This window comes from Cajanus cajan, chromosome 11 (genome assembly GCF_000230855.2).
Source record: "Cajanus cajan strain Asha chromosome 11, NIPB_CcT2T_4, whole genome shotgun sequence".
Lineage (NCBI taxonomy): Eukaryota > Viridiplantae > Streptophyta > Magnoliopsida > Fabales > Fabaceae > Cajanus > Cajanus cajan.
Window position 1 is genome coordinate 21010699 of NC_138527.1, and position 18187 is coordinate 21028885.

At 31.9% G+C, this 18187-nt stretch overlaps 1 protein-coding gene across 1 annotated transcript; it reads right to left on the minus strand.

The window, feature by feature from the left end:
* Positions 1–1085: 1085 nt before the first annotated feature.
* On the minus strand, positions 1086–17918 carry PFT1 (phytochrome and flowering time regulatory protein (PFT1)). Its single transcript, XM_020379037.3, has 15 exons — positions 17574–17918; positions 15789–15819; positions 15331–15394; positions 14716–14846; positions 11464–11673; positions 11294–11359; positions 10540–10747; positions 9621–9688; positions 8656–9501; positions 7147–7200; positions 6951–6979; positions 6137–6205; positions 5974–6058; positions 2139–2225; positions 1086–2049 (listed from the first exon to the last, which is right to left on the minus strand). The coding sequence occupies exons 1-15, from the start codon at positions 17669–17671 to the stop codon at positions 1546–1548; spliced, it is 2550 nt and encodes an 849-aa protein (XP_020234626.1). The 5' UTR covers positions 17672–17918; the 3' UTR covers positions 1086–1545.
* Between the last annotated feature and the right edge of the window lie 269 nt (positions 17919–18187).

The following is an 18187-nucleotide window of genomic DNA, read 5'->3' on the forward strand; positions in this document are numbered from 1 at the left end:
TAAAAATATTGTGTCCACCAATTTATCTACTGCAATCCATAATAACTTAATAATATTTAAATTTTACTAAATATTTAATATAATGTTAGACTTAAATATATTTTTGGTCTCTTAATTATTGACATAGTGCAATTTTGACTCTCAATTTTTAATTGAGCAAATTCAATCTCTTAAATATTGTAATTGAAAGATTTTGGCCGCTTAATTTTTAATTGTACAATTTTAGTTCTTCAAATACTACAATTATACATTTTTAGGTTGTCCCACTCAAATCTAAAAAAATTTGTTAATACAGCACTAACAAGTGACATCATGTATTTCTAATAAGCTTTCTTCTAATATATTTATCTTATCTACTCTATTTATATTTTTGTAAAAGTATATTAATATACACTAATTTATATTTATAAAATTATTTTATGTATAAATATACTAATAATGTTATTGATATTAATTTATCAATAATATTATAATACTAATAATATATAAACATTTTATTTATTTAGTAATAATAAATATATATAATTTGATACAAATACATAAATTAAATTATAATAATTATATATTATAATTTTAAAATTATTACATTTTAAAAAGAGATTAAAAATATACTATTATGATACTTGATAGACTAAAATTAATTAATTTTAAATTTTAAAATTATACAATTACAATATTTGAAAATTTAAAATTATTTAATTAAAACATTAGGACCAAAATCACACTGTTACAATACTTGAAGGATCTAAAGATCTAAAACACAATTAAGTCATTGTTATACATGATTCATTATTCTTATTCTAAAAGTCAATTTAGTACCTATAGTTATATATAAAAGAATACTATAAACAAATGTAAGAAGCATACTAACACATAATTTGTAATTCGATTTGGTTTAAGTCAATTTTACAATTCCAAACTGCAAACCAAACTTCAGGTAATAAAAAAAAAAATCCAAACTGAACAAGTTTTCAGTTAAAGTTAGAACGATTTAAATAACCGCTAATAGACAACCTAAAGACAGTTCTTGACAGGTGGGTGAGTGGGGAAGTAGGGAGTAAAAGGACAAAGTGAGAAGAAAAAAATCATAAAAAAATAATTTCAATCATACATTTTATAATAAATAATAAATATATCTAAAGAATAAAAATTACTTGTCATAATAGGAACATGCTCAAGTCCTCTTGAATAACTTATCCAATTCAACACAACTTTGGTGCTCGTTTCTACACAATCGATCCTACACATCTCAGTTACGATCTACAGTTTAAAAACATTTTTTATTATAATCAATTCTGCCCAACTTCATAATCAACACGTTGAAACTAACTTTCCAACATGCTCTCGATTATTTAGCCCAAGTTTTTAGGCAAAATAGCTGAAGAAATCAAATGGGCACACTACCGTTGTGGTGATTAGGACCTACAATGAGTGACAATTATGAGTTGAATCCTTGCAACTAGATGCTAGAATATTATACAGATGCCAGAACATTATAAACAACAGATCCTGCATTAGTTGTGGGGTGACCTATGAAAAATTGAGCTAACTCATGAAGCCCCCTCCACCAATGTTCGTTGCTCCTTGTGATGAAACTTGTCCCTGAGAAACCAACTGTGACCTTGCAGGGCCTTGAACATAGGCTTGACTCATTCCAGCCCCAACCATCTGTTGCTGCTGAGGTTGCAGTTGCTGCAATTGTGGAAGCTGCTGCTGTTGCTGTAGTTGAGGGAGTTGTTGTTGTTGAAGCTGAGGCAACTGCTGCTGTTGCTGCATTTGTGGAAGCTGCTGTTGGTGTTGCATCTGGGAAAGCTGCTGCTGCTGTTGTTGTTGTTGCTGCTGCTGCTGCTGAAGCTGTTGCTGCTGTTGTAGCTGAGGAAGTTGCTGCTGTTGTTGTTGGAGCTGAGGAAGCTGTTGTTGCTGCATGTGAGGAATCTGCTGCTGTTGTTGCAACTGTGGCAGATGCTGCTGTTGTGATTGCATCTGCTGGTGCTGTTGCATTTGTTGCTGCTGCTGACTGGACAATTGTGGCTTAAACACAACCATATCCTGCTTGCATTCAATGCTTCAAGTAAATAGGAAACGTATAGTTGACTCATAGATATAATGGAATCTCAAATCATCAACTAAATGTTTACCCCAGGAAAAAGCATCCCAATCAAGCGGAAGGCTTTGTCAGAAACAGATAGTAGCAACGTCTGTGATGGTAATTGAATAACTGCACACTGAAATCAAACATAAAAAATTAGCATCACAAAAAATCCTTACTGGGAAATGAAATTGGTCCTCACAGCAAGAGTAATTGTTCAGTTAAGTGTTACAGAGAAATTAAAAACTTAAAAGGGTAAGACATCACTGTCATTAGAACAAGTAATTCTTCAGATAACAATGTTACAAGAATCTAATTGAAAACATAAAGTTTGTAAATATACCGAGTCCAAGATGTAGTCTAAAATATCTAGAGTTTAGGGTTTAGGGTTTTATTGGCAATTTCTTCCATGTTAACCAAACAAATAATGTACCAAAAGTAAAGCTAGAGTATAGAGTAATTATAACTGATAATAGTAAGGAGAAAACACGAGCTAAAATATGTGTTTGAATTACACAATCGGGGCTACATCATATAATATATAGATATTGCAAAAAAATATAAAGATCACAAATATACTAACCAAGGTTATCAAATCAAGATTCAAATTGTGAATACCAAAATAACTTTTTAATCATTAATCACAATATGTATCAAATCATATAAAAAAAAATCAAATGTAACATTTACATGTGTTAAAAGAGAGAGAAACATAGAGACATAATAAGCTGAATGTGTGTGTTTCAACTACAAAACAGAAGTTTATTAAATAGGAAAAATACATGGAAATATATGCATGAATACTTGAATAGGGGATATTTTGTTCCCTTAAATTGTAAGATATTTCCCTATGTGCTATACAATAAATGAATATATTTTTCCTGATTTTCAACATGATATATAGTGCTCAATGCAATAATTTTAAACTTGAAATAGATAAAGCAATTTAACCATAAGTCTCATAAAACACAATTATTAGTTATATCTAAGTTTGTGAAGCCTCTTTTCGAAGAATGGAAATAAAGCAACGAAACAATAAAAATGGAGACAGTTGACTGGAAGGGGCAAGCAATAATGGGGGGCTCCTCATTACAGAGGATCTTCCTGGATACAACTCAACTAAGACGAGGAAGTAAGACTGCAAAAGTTAGGCTCGAAAGCTGAGGGAGACCCAAAAGGAATGAACTCATAAAGGTAACAGAAGCAGCCAAAAGACTAAACACTGTCATAGATTAGGGAAGTATCAGTAACTGAGTCTTAATTTTAGGAGATTCATTCAAACTTAATTTTAGGAAATTCATTTAGATTACAACATTAAATAAGAATATTTGGACTGATTCTGACTTGTACACCTGGGACTGGGAGAATATTCTTTACATTATATTAGGATTTCATGTATATCTTACATGCAATCAATAAACTTTCTGTTGTAAATATCATAGATATTTTAGAGGGTCAAAAATATCTCACTGTATCTTGATATTTATTACCACACTTCCCTATTTCCTTAATAAGACATAGTTGTTTACCCTATAAAAGAGAGAATAGAGAATGTATTATTTACAAAATCAATATACAAATCCTTTTACTTTCAACTTCTGCTCCTTCCTCCACCTGTCAGACCCAGAAGTTTCAGGTCCAACCTCTGCCCCAACATGGTGCATACCTTCCTGGAGCAAGTAGCCCGCACACCACTCACCAGTACAACCCACTTGCTGGCACTGGCACAAACAGGCTCACTGGTGTTCCCGCGGCCCATTTCATGAGTCAGTTTCACCAGTTTTTGTACAGCATGCTTCACTTCTACACCGTTTTTCTATCCCATTTTTTCCCTGATCAAGTTTTTTTATCTGAAATCTTGCTGCATGGTGATGGATAAGAATAAAATCATAGTTTTGGAACCCCCTAAGATATCAACTATCAGGAACCGAGCCAGGTTATGAAGGGTGGGAGGCCAATTTAAAAAATTAGAATTAATCAAATAAATATTAAATTTTATATAAATATATTTTTAAATAATTCAATAATATATAATAAAAATTATTTATACATAAAAAAAAAGATAAACATTTTTTCAAAGACTCAAGATTACAAATATCAATTGTTAGTTTTACATGGCATTAAGAATCTTTTTGAATTAATAATAAAAATTGATATTTTTGTTAACTTTTTTTATTACAAAAGTCAATTAATTATTTCCTAAAAATATATTAAATACTAAAAATATATTAAATTAGAATAAATTGTGTTGCATATTAAATTATCTTTTACATAAAAAAAATAGAATAAAAATAAAAATAAAGTGAATATATAGATAGAACAAAAACAAAAAACATTTATTTAATTTGTCTTAAAGTTTAATTTATTGATCCTTTATATAGAATTCATAGATGTGCATCATTAACAAATCTTAATAAATATCTTCATTTATCAAATTAATATAAAGAAATAAAATATATTATTATTTCTGTAATAAAAACTTTAAAAAATAAAATTATATAAAAATAGAAAAATAAATATTATTATATAAAAATAAAAAAATAATTTAAAGACTCCAGCAGATTGGTGGGAGTCTTACGGTGATGAGCATCCAGAACTCCAAAAATTTGCAATATATGTATTAAACTTGACATGTAACTCATCTGAATGTGAAAGAAATTGGAGTTTCTTTGAAATGGTAAGTTAAGTAGAATTAAAATATATTATATATCTATAAAATAGAATTACTAGTCTACTATACTTGCTAGCTTCTTATCATATTTGCATTTGTTTAGGTCCACACAAAGAGAAGGAATAGGCTAAAACAAAGCACAATGAATGATGTTGTATATGTTATGGCTAATTCAAAATTAGCTAAGAAGAAGCAAACAAGGAAACCAGTTCAAATTAATTTTGATGATTTCTCATCCGATGATGAATGGATTATGGAAGATGAGCATGGGGAGAATGAAGGATTGGATTTGAATGTAAATAACTTGGATTCGGATGAGAACTTGGCTCAATACAAGTTAGGGAGGATGAAACTGCACCTCTAGATAATATGGAAATTGCTGATTTAAATGGTGAACAATATGGAATTGAAAATGATGGAGTTGAAGATATCTTAAGCGATTATGATTTTAACTTGCAAGATTATTTGCTTTAGAGTTTAGATGGATTATCTTTTTGTAACTAAGATAGAATCTCTATTTGATAACTAGAATGGAGCTACTATTTTGTAATTGGGAACAATGGGAAAGAGTTACAGTTTTGTAACTAGGATGGGGTTTTTACTTTTTAATATATATTAGCAATTTGGCTTACTACTTTATATTATATAAATATCATTGTTTTTTGTTTATCTAGTTGAATTTTTACTGTTTTTTTACTAGGATGAAGCTGTTTTTTTTACTACAAAACTTATGTGTACGTATATATGAATTTCATAAGTTTTGTAGGATCTTATGATCCATGTTACGATCTTTTGTTTTACGATCCATACTTCCCTTTGCGATCTTGAGTAAGATCTCGATTTTGACTACCTTGCTCCAAACTAGAGGAATAGATCTAGTGCTCTACAATAACCTTGAGGAATTTATTTAGTCTCAAATTTTTTCAAACAGTTTAAACCTATAGGTTAATTGACCCTTGACAAGTCATTAAGCCAAACCATTGTAAGGCAGATAAAGAATGTCATGCAACTTACAGTAATATTGAGTACAAATATTATTATTATTAATTTAAAACCAACTAGCATTAAGTTGTTGAGTCAAACGCTCATAGCAAAATCTAAATTTATTCAATGTCAGGAGGAAAAAATTTCCATTGAGTAAGAAAAGTTACTGCATTTAGGAGAATAGGAGCTTTAATGGAAAGAAAAAAATGGAAACCCAAAAATAACATACCAGCTTCTTTTCCTGCAGCTGACCAAGAAATCCATGCGGGTTCATTGCCCGAAAAACTAGAAAATCTGCCTTTCCTACATATTGTCTAACAGCAGAATAAAATGTTAAGGACCAATACACAGTGAGAGAGATGAGCATGACAACAGCTATAATAAGGAATTACTTGTTATTCATGTGGTCCTGAGATATAAGCCGAACTATTTGCATTACATTGGGCCAGTTTGCTGCAAGTCTGAGATCAATTAAATCAATAATATGTCAGTAAATCTAGAAAGTTAATGAATTTAACAGAACATATAAAGCATCTGATGATGATTTAGTCAGAAAACAACATCAAAATCAATGAATCATGAACTGACAAACATAAAAAAAAATATCCAAACTGATAATCAAGAATTGTATATAAATCTTCTTCCTTTGATAATGTGCCTCACAAAAAATAGACATGCAATATCTTTTATATATTTGGTATGAATCTTAAACAAAGTTGATTTAGAATGTGATTGATAAAACTGAATATTTTAGTATACAATTTATTACTAAATTTTTGGTGAAAATGAATCTCAGTACAGAAATAGTAATGCTTGAAAATATGCTTTTAAAATGCTGCATATGCATTAAATATGTGTCACTAATGAAATAAATAAGTGATAACTTAGGTTTAACAATTTTACTAAAGGGCACATCCAAAGATGAGTGTAGTAAAAAAAATTTCTATCTTTTCATTTGAAATCATTAATGACATGCATTTAACAACACTGAATTATTTGGCTAAAAAAATTTCATTTTTCCAATTAAATTGAATTTCATCAGACAAAATACAATCATTCTTGTAAAGAAACATTAATGGCTTTATGAAACAAATAATACAGCAAAATCAACAAGTGCCAAAGTATGACCACAAGATAACATCTATTTTCAACCACATAATATTTGGTAGACTTCTGAAAAGAGACAATACAACTTCCTGAACTTACGTTTCAGAGGCAGAAGAATTCCTGTAACCCTGCCACAAAAAAAATATGCATCAAGATCTTACAACAAAGAGCTCACTACTTGCTACAAAATTACATCAATTTCCATTGTCGAGAATGAGACTGAAAAGGCCATACAGGGATATCAAATAGATCAAAATCAGAGTAAAATGATTTTATCATGCATTTGACAACATACTTCAAGTTTGGTGATAAATACTGGCTGCCCTTGTCTTTGCCCAGACAAGCTTCCCTGCACAAATTTCAATTATTATTAAATATATAAAACCAATGTAGAAGCATGCTATGCAGATCCAAGTTATTGCCACCACTTAAACACCTAATTATTCTTCAATTTAGAATTATAAAGATATAATTATGACCAACACACTATAAATATGAAGATTTTTATACAGTATTTTATGACTTGAAAAGGCAACCTTAATGAGATATTAGAAAAATGATTGCTAATTTAAGGTATTTTTAAAGAACTTGTAGAGGACCCAAAGCTAAGGATGTATTAGACCAGGTGTAATTGTGTATATGCAAGAATAATATAAAGACATGGTAAGGCACATTATTAGCATTAATCAAACCTAATTGATAAACTGTAATTTACAGCCCTAACCCACTGACTCTTAACATTGTATTAAAGCATTGCATTTAAACCAGTTTCTTGTTAAGGAAAACAAAAAATGATTGACAGATTGTCTGAGGAAAGCTTATACAGATAATGATTAAATCAGTCGTGTAAGTCAGGTCAGGTTGCTCTTGCTCATTTCAACCATAACCTTCTGTATTCTCCAGCTTGAGGTAACATTTTTTAGCTGGAGTGCAAGCCTTATTTAAGCATACAGTTTAATAGCAAAAGTGTCAAAGATAGTAAAGTATGTTGCTCTTAATAGTATTTATTAGATATAAAACCAATAGCTTAAGATTTTGCAATAGTTGTTATCTCTTATATCAAGCAAATGTGCTATGCTACACATACTTCTATGCAAAATGAGCAATAGAATTGTCTTATTTTGTGTTCAAAACAGCTGATAATAAAAACTTACAGGTAAAGTTTTTGAAAAAAGAAAAAAAGTTCTCCCCAAACTAAATCAAAACCAAAAATTCTATTTCAACTAATTTTTTTGTTACCATAGTATTGGTACGAAATATCCACCACTAGAAGCAGTGACTAATTTACACCAGGGACCATAAGCGCACACAAGGTGAATATTCTCCTCTCAACATTGTCTATTTTAAGGTCGTATTCAAACTCTGAACAACTTAGTTAAAAGATACAAATTGTTACCACTGGCGTCAACCAATATTGGTCTATATCAACTTATTAAGTAACATGTAATCTGTTCTCAAATTTCTCTTATAATTTCTTGCTTCCCTTTCAAATTTTTTCATTGGTGGTTTTTGAACAAATTTTGTTACTAACTGAAAAACAATTCAAAAATAGTTATCATTCATTATATCTGCATGCAATGGAGTAGAAACATGGTTAGCACACTAGGAGATTAGGATTGCCTCTTATCAAGTTTTAGATATCATGTTGTGATGAGAGAAAAAAGGGACATGAAAATCTGTGTTACATGACAGAGAAGAGGCACTATATTACATACCATTCGTACAATAATCAGAAGGACAGTGATTTAAAACAGAAGTTTGATGAATGAACTCCAGTGTAGGTTATAGGTGGAAGTGAACATACCTCCCAGACCTTGAGATATTTGGATTGTGCTGATTGCATACCACCTGATGTCTGTTGTGACAAGGGCATATTAGCTGCAGCATTGTTCACAAGTGGCTGCATGCTTGATTGTCCTTGTTGAGACATTCCTGGAGTAGGAATCATCGTGCCAGTCCCAGAAGAGACAACTGATGGACCAAGACCACTCATTACATTTTGGTTCATGCTAACTCCACCTTGAACCATTTGGGCCCCAGAAATGTTTCCTTGGCTCATACCAGACACCTGTTGTCCCATACTAACAGGCCCTTGAAGATTACCCAAAGATTGTGTAATCCCGATGTTTGAACTTGATGACAAATTAGAAGTGTTTGAAGTTAACGAACCAAGACCTGAATTTTGTCCAACCTGTGCAGGAACAGTAAGAGGTCCAGAACTAGTAATTGATGTTATTCCTGACTGTCCAGATGAAAATACATTTTGAGCCGCAGGTACAGAAGATGTCATCCCATTAGATATCATGTTTGACATGTGCATGGCAACAGGAGTCTGACCCATTGTCGGAAGTCCCATGGAGGTTCCACCACTTAAGGCAGCAGAGTTCATCACCTGCCGTGCTTGAGAGAGATTGTTCAAAATGTTCACATTTGCTTGCGCGGGATTCACTGGTCGAAGCGGCTGCAGCATTGACACTGTAGGCTTTGTATCCTGAGCATTTTCATTATTTGATATAATATCTTGAGAAACAGAAGATGGAGAAGACGTCTGCAAGCTCGGAACTCCTTGGCTAGTACTAGTAGCACGAGGAACTGATGAATTATGAGGAAAAGCAGGTCCAGATACCATAGATGTTACAGGAACTGGCTCCTATAGAATTATTATATGAATCCAGGAATCATTTGAAAATAGAATCAGAAAAAAACTAAAACCAGTCCCCATGGTTTAGATATAAGTTATTAGTAGAGTCTCAAGGGTCCTAGGCTTACCACTTTTACAGTAGCAGGAGCCACATTCCCAGCAGAAACTGGTTGCCGGTTTGCAATAGATCCATTAACTAAAAACCCATAGAAAATTCATGTTACCTATATAATAAATCCTCAACCAAAACATCAAAAAAAATAAGCCACTTATGTTTGATATAAACTGCTGACCAGAACTAAACATGACAAACTAACCCTAACATTGCATTTGGGAGTGAGGAAGTAGCAGGGAAGAGAAGAGATCCATGAAGAACACATCGTTCAAACATTGTTTGGTAGCGAAGAAGCATGAAGAAAGGCAAGGAAATTCGTTCAAAAAAACTTCCACCCAAAAGTGAAAAGAGTTGCGCAGAAGCCATTGTACATTTCACTTTTTCTCATCAATTTATACATTTCTTGTTTACAACTTGCATAATTGATTATGTATATAAATATAATCGATTATGGTTAAGATACGTTGTTTCTTGTTAAATTTTAACATATATAATCAATTATATATATATATATAATAGATTATATATAATTTATAACTATATTTTAAAAGTAAATAATTTAAAATATAAAAATTTATCTTCCTCCACTGCTCTCCTTCGTCCCTTATACCTAACAACCTTAACTTCCACTTTATTTCTTATCTATTTCCCTTCTCTTGTCTTCTCTTCTCTTCTCTTCTTTCTATTTCTTTTTTCTCTACCAAACAAAGCATTAAGCAACTACCTGATTGTGAATTTTACAAACAAGTACCCTAAAGCAATGTAATATAAAGATCCATCATCCATGCACAATGAAGTTGCTATTTAAATAATGAATGTGATGTGAAGATAAACACGAAATATAAATAAACTATGCAAACTATCATATTGCAGTACATGACACTCCAAATGTCTTGATTAAGGTGGATGCATATACAGAATGTATAAATGACCTGATGGCATAGAAGTTGGGGGTGCCCCTGTAACTGGTGTGACAGAAACAGAATCTACTTTAACAGGACTTTGATTTGAAGGCAAACTTGTTATCCCCGAGCGACTCAAAGTACTCCGGGCTTCCTTGAAACCTTCTGATATTAAAATAAGAAAATGAGGGTTTTTAGCTTCAACTGGTGGATCAGCTGCTCTACTATTTCGTTTTCCCTACAATACCAAAGGAATATGATGAATATTATGAAAAAACTGAATAGAAGAAAAAACTTATTTAGTCTCTAAGAATATTTACAAAATATATTATAATATTTATAGTGTCATAATGTTGGTATTCATGTTAATGCCACATCCAGTGTCTGCCAATGTCATGTTTCTTTGGAACCAACAAAGATGGAATTTAAGTAAAAACTAAAAAGGTGCTGAAAACATCCAGCATATAAGTGATCATAAATTTTTTCAGCAGCAATCATTTCCTTGTCAAAATTATTAAATGAAAATGCTTTCTTCTAGTATAGATTAACTCCTTTTATTCACTGAATAAAAATCCAGAACTTTCAATGAAAATGATTACAAACACTGCAACTTCACAGCGTAAATTTTTTGCGACTCTAAATTTAGCGATGAATTTGTAATGCTGAATCAAACAAACCATAATTTTAGACAGCATGCGCACAACACATTTAGTTTTCCATCATTTTAGAAGTAGACAAATAGAGACATATTAACATTTTAGTAGAAGAGTGATGCCATCCTTACCGCATTGTAGATGGCTTTAATTTTGGGAAGTTGTTTTGGGCAGATGACTGACAGAGAAATAGAAAACTGCATGCAGAAGATCACATACCATTAATCAAAGTGAACAGACACGAACTAAGTTCATGGCAAACAAAGACAGAGTTCCATTAAAATAAATCAACAAAGAATACCTGAGGAAATGCTTTAGCTACAGCTTCAGAATCATATAACCGGCTCCCTGGGTCTGAGTCAATGGTTTCAGTCTGCTCTAGGTTCTGTTGTCGCGGAACATAAACTGGTGTCTGCAACGGATAGGGATTACTTGCTGCAACAAGGATACAATGCTTATGCATGTCCACACTCTGCTGATTAGGGCCTCCGCTTTGAGAATTTGGGAACATCTAAGCATTCCAACATTGAGGTGTGAGGATCCAAATTCATTTTTGAGGCCAAAGAGATGCCCACAAAGTTTCCACTTTCTAACTAACAGTTTAAACTATGTACTTTACTATAGAAAAACCTACTATAGATTACGAACTGTGCTGTATTAAAGACATATCACGTTGAAATTGCTATAGATTTCACACTCACAAAAATGCATTCAAGCTATCATAAAATATCAAAAATTAAGTGTATGGAGATACAGTTATTAGTGTACAAATTACATGAGAAGTGACACAAAGAAATGCATTAAAAGAAATGATCCAATGCATAGACTAGATTATCCATAATTGGATGAAGAAATAAAAAAGGCACAGATTGAGGAAAACTGTAGCCTCAAAGAGCAAAGTTTCAGTCTAAAGGGAACTACCAATTAAGGCTGATAAACATTTGTTATAGTTTATAAGGGAGTTTTTCTTCTTTAACAGGAAAAGGCTTTGACACATTGTTTGAATTAGGGAGAGCTTTGTGCATTATTTTGAATTAAAAACAAATTTAAGAGAAAGAAAGATATAGAAGAACAGAAGGTTGAAGGATAAGAAATACTCAACAGAGAAAAAAAAATGAGGTAAAAATAGAGTCAGACTATGGACTTCTAAGTTCTAATGCCTTGAGGTGAGGGGGCCAAATAGCACACATCTAACTGAAGGAAAGTAAGGTGATAAAAAACAGAAAAGACTTTAATATTACACATAAAACCATAGTAGTCAAAAGCACACTATGGCAGGATAGCGGAATGGAGTGGCCCTAAGCTATTATGGGATTCAGATAGAAGAGCAATATTCAATAGCAGTTATAGTGGCCACAATGACAGCCAAAATAGTGTCACTGCCATAATATAGGCTTCAAAAACAAATTTGTAACCTTGGAACATCATTTTCCTGGATAAATATTCCAGGAAAAGTTATCTTTGTTTTGACCTCTAATCCTTCAAAGTTTACAAGACACTTTTTTATCTTCTTTCCATTCTTCTTCCTTTCGACTTCCCAGCTCACATTCTACTCTTTTTTTTATCTAATTTGTTATGTTCTTTTTCTATTGATTTTACCAGCATCTTTCAATTTTTTAACTTCATTACTATGTTCTTATTGCTCCAAGGTTGATGGTGATTTTGTGTGTAAACTGCAACTTATTATTTAACATGAATTTCTTTAATTTTGGTCTTTTATGTTTACTATAAATTATTTATTTTGAGTAATAATATTTAAAATAGTGATCACCCCATTTTCTACTATCCCACTATAGCCTTTTCAAAGTTAGTCACTTCATGTTGCTATTCGAGATTGATAACTATGAATAATACTTATATGTTGCTTTGTCAACAGTGCAGCACAAAAAGAGAAAACAAATAGTTACTTTGGGAAAAAGGCATTTAACCAACAACAACAAAAGTCTTAATCCATAAGGTGAAGTCAGTTGCATTGATCGAACAATGCCATTGAGCTTGGTTAAAGACCAAATTCTTAGGAATGTTATTTATCATGATGTTCCACTTAACAAATTCCTATATTGTCCTTCAGTTCTCCCACTACCCCTTTTCACCAGGCTATAAATCATGCAATCTACTACATCCTCACTGGTGCCTCCAATGGTCTTTTTTGTACATGTCCAAATCACTTTAATAAATACTTTGTCATCTTTTCCTCGATCAGAACATCTAAAGACATATTCACCATTTGAAATATATATATATATATATATACATACAGACATATACACACACACATATACACACAGATACAGGGATAGGAACAATTAATACAAGAAGTAACCACATTCTTATGACAAAATAGTCACTGACCCTTGAGATATACAAAGTTAACAAGATGATCATAAATTATTTGTATTTAATTTTTTCATCCATATAAATTTTCTGTACTCAGCTCTAGTTCAACTCACAGTTATCAGTGTTGGATAGCAGTGCATAGTGGCCAACCCCAAAAACACAACAGCATTAAGTAGTACATGGCAGGGATGGCTGCTATTGTGATATTTTTTTATATAGATTATATATATACTATATGCATATAAATGCTCAAAATGGATAAATAAATAAATAAATAAAAACCCTCAAATTCATGATAAATTTATAATTAACAATAAAAAGTCATATAAGTTTAAAGTAAAACATAGTAAATAACAACAAATGTCCTTGAGATTGTGCAATAGCTGTCCACCGTCACACAGTTCAGGGCTCAGAACAATGAGAAAAGTGAAGGGTGGTTGTCACAAAAAAAAAATGCCCAGAATGACACAGTTTCAAGGACCAAAAAGGGTTTTCAAAACCCCTCAATATAGTGATGCTATAACACCATGAACAACTGCTTCGGGGGCTGCAATTGTTGCCACAAGGACAAAACATACCAAGAATTAATAAATCCGGTTCAGCTATAATGGATATTGTAAACATTCCAACACAGCTTGTTAGCTCAAATTATACAAATTAAGGAAATAAATTGGTACAAATGAGCCAAAATGAACCAATCAAACAAATTTAGATCCTGAGCTTAATTCATTGGATCAGCTTCATTAAAATTTAGTTCAAATACATTCATCCACCAACAAAACTGCACAGCAATATAACTATCACTGTGATCCACCATTAATTTAGCTCAATAATTGAATTATTTTGTAGTTAAAACTTGTTTTTCATGTACTCAAAGTCAACTATTACTATTGAGATGTTATATGAACTTCCAATAATTAAACATGGAGGAATTTTCAAGTACCATAACTCTCTCTGTGATCCAGATCTTGTCCTATATCCTCCAAATGTTAACCCACATTCCATCAAATGCATAAGATTATTTTTATTAAAATAAACAAATTCAACACAGAATAAGGACGCAAAGAATTCATAAATGTGTGCGCAGACGCAGAGAGAGAGACAGTAAAGAAGTAAAAGGAAACAACACACAGGAATGATCAGGATCAGATATATACTGAATGAAAATTGAAAGAATACAAGCAAACAGGAAATGAAATGTAGATGGCATGCATACCATCAGAGCTTCAGAAAGCCCTTCAGCAATTGCTGCATCATTAAAACCACCACCATTGAAGGGTATAGATGATAGCCACAGGAAGAAAACATCTGGGTCTCTAGTCCAACCAGTTCGTTGCACAAGCCAACCTGCATCCAATGATGCTCAACTAAGTAAATATACTCAATAGACTAGCCAGTTACATATAAATTCGCCAGTGTAAAGCCAGGCAGAATTGAATTAGAAAATTCCAAACGTTGTATTTTCAATAAATGGTGGATAGATAAACTTTGTCAACTTTCTCGTTTAACTTCCAATTAAGAAAAACATACACACGCACACAATGCACCAATTTAATATTTAGAAAACTGTTTGTCATTATACACACACAATTTGCAGAAACTTCATATTTAGAAATTGTTTATCCTTTTTTCCTTTTCCTTTCTTTAATAGGAAAGGTAAAAAATATTTGAAATGCAAACGAGGTGTAAATAAAATATTAAAAAAAAATGAACTGGCACAGGATAGCATCAACACCATTAGTTCTAAAATTTTGCCAATTTTTTTAAATGAACAGCTTTTAAACAGCCATGATTCATGTAACATGAAAAAAGAAAATTAGCATAACTGTACCAGAATAACATCCATGAGTATTAAAGGTGACGAGAGCAAACTCCACATTGGAAGCAGAAGGCTTCTGCAAAAGAAAGGGGAAAACCTAATCATTCAGTAAGATAGAATATCATATCTACTAGTATGATTATAATAAGTTCACTCCTGACCTCTCTATCTAAACAATCGATAATGACCTAACAAAACCTTTTATTTTTGTCATTAACTAATAATATTAAAATATATAATAGTATTTTGCCGCATCAAGAGAATCTTTATGCTCAAAAAATAGCTACTTTATTGGCATGCCATTAGGAAAGAATACTTTTGTCTGAAGTCCGTGAAAATGACTAGCACATTCACCAAATTTGATATAAGACAACTAAATCAGATGTGTGTGGTGACACATTGGATACAAGCATTTTCTTTCATTTTTTTTGGAGATTGTTAAATGTTCATCAAAGCAAAATCCATATTACCTGTCCAGTTGAGTCATTTCCACCAAAACACCTGTACAAATACCACAGTAGGTTAAAACAGGTGCTTCATATCATCTATAACAGCATATAACCATTCAAATTATTTGACTAGTAAAACAACAGAAGGAAACTGAAATTTAATATAAACAAAAATGGAACCTTTAGGCATAATGACCTATGCATGGTTTCTATTGAATACCAAAGTCCTAAGCAGGTGAGGAACAAGATTAGCTCTGTTAAGCTAAGACTTCTGTTGAATTCCAATTCCCAAAATATTATGTTTACAATTGTCCTACTCTTTGGCACTTGATCAGACACATTTGCCTATTCAGCCTAGCACAGCAACCATTTCCATTCAGAAAAAGATCATTTGGATTTATTTATTTTTGGTGAATTCAGTGTTGTCACTTGTCAGAGTTAAGAGCAGCTTTTTTTGGGCTTTCAGCAGAAATAAGAAAAGGATGACTTTGTGCACACATGCTACCCATTGGTGTATTTGAGTGGAAAAGAATGTTTGGATATTTTAAGTCATCTACCCTATCTTTAGATTTCTTGAAGGGCAAGATTTCATTTGATATTCTGCCTATGGCCACTAAGGGATCAGAGAGCCTTGTTGAATTGTTAAATACTTTGGTAGAAAACGAAATTTTATTAGAGAAATAAGAAGAAAATACAACCCAGGTGAGGATAACAAATCCTCCAAAAAAAAAAAAAAAAAAGATAAAACAAAGACATAAAACATGCCAATGTAACAACGCTGACCAATCTCTCTACATCTTAGTAACAGCAACCCCCATGGAACAACCATGACCTTGAGCAACAATAAGGCAAATAAAATCTAAACCATAAAAAAAATGTCAACCCTAAATAAGTGACCATTCTGGTCCAACTAAATAAATCAAATGACAGCATAAACAGCACACTTGTTTTCCTTTTTGTGCCTCTGTTTAGGAGGAATTTTTTCCCCCAATCACTTTTAAATAGTCTTTTGCCTAACGAACCTTCAATTGCCACCAATGAAAAAAGAAAGAATGTTGTCGGTTGCCTATAATTCAAGAGGTCTTTTTTTTAAGAGAATAAATCCTTTTGCTTGAATATAAATAATATTTTAATTTTTGTGCAGCAGTAAATGTCTTGTTTGTCATATGCAATAATAAATTTCAAACAATATGCTAGACAATGTTTTGCTTTATAAAATTTTAACAATATGTTTGACAAGGTTTTGCTTTTAGAGTATAATTAATTGCCATTGCCTTTCTTTAAAATATTATTTTGGGCAAGAAAAACTTGTCATGACTGCCATTAAGGATTTAAAGATTGACTCAACTGGTTGGATCAAATAGCATAAATATCACATTGGGTTTGATTCCATATGGTGATCCTTCATTGGTACGCATACTTGTTAAATCCCTCATTGAAAATGCAACAAAATTAAGAAACAAATGGTTCCTCAATAATCTTGCAAATCAGCTATAAAAAAAAACTTTAAATCTTTCATCCAATTTCACCACCAAAAACACAAACGACATCAATTTAAGAACACCAACAGTCAAAACGAAAAAAAAAAAAACCACCAAAAGCTACAACACCAGTCACCAGCACTTCCTCTTTTTTCTCTCTATTTTCAAAATCAATAACAATCAACCCTAAAAGAAAGAACCCCACTTTGAGCACAGCACCAAAATCAAAGCTTTAACCTTATTTAATATTAAAATCAAAATCAGAACCTAAACCCGCCAAAAGAAAATCCCTAATTTTGATAAATAAAAGAGAGAGAAGGGGAACCTGATAATCTTCTCGAGATAATCCATTAGAATGGCATCCCAATAGGGTCCCAACGCAGCAGTACTTTCGACGGCAACGATGAGCTGTTTCTCAGCCATGTCGAAAATCTTAGGTTTGTATTGGTTTTGTGATGTGTTGGGAAACTTTTGGCCTTGATTTATGTTTGAAATTGAAGACTCAAATAACTGATTTGGAAAGAATGGAGCATTAAATTATTCAAATTATTATCACACTCTTTCTTCTCTTAAGAATCTGAAAGTGAATACAGTGTTGGGTTCTGATTCGCCTAGTTTACAACTTTCAATGTGTCAAAACTCAAAAGTCCTGTGTTGATGTCTGTTTGTCACTGTTGCCAACTTTATTAAAAGTTTCAATGTTATTTAATTTGTTTACTTTTTCAATAGGTTTTTGTTACACTAATTTTTTCGATAGTTATTATCTATCAAAGATTATCTTTAGGGGGTGTATTGGTTTAGGATTTCGTAGGATTTTAAAAGACTTTTTTTGAGTAAAAAAATCCATTGGTATTCAATCAGGATTTTATGTCACTTAAAAATAATCCAGTGGTATTCAATCAGGATTTTCAAGATTTTTTAAAGAGTCCATTAAAATCC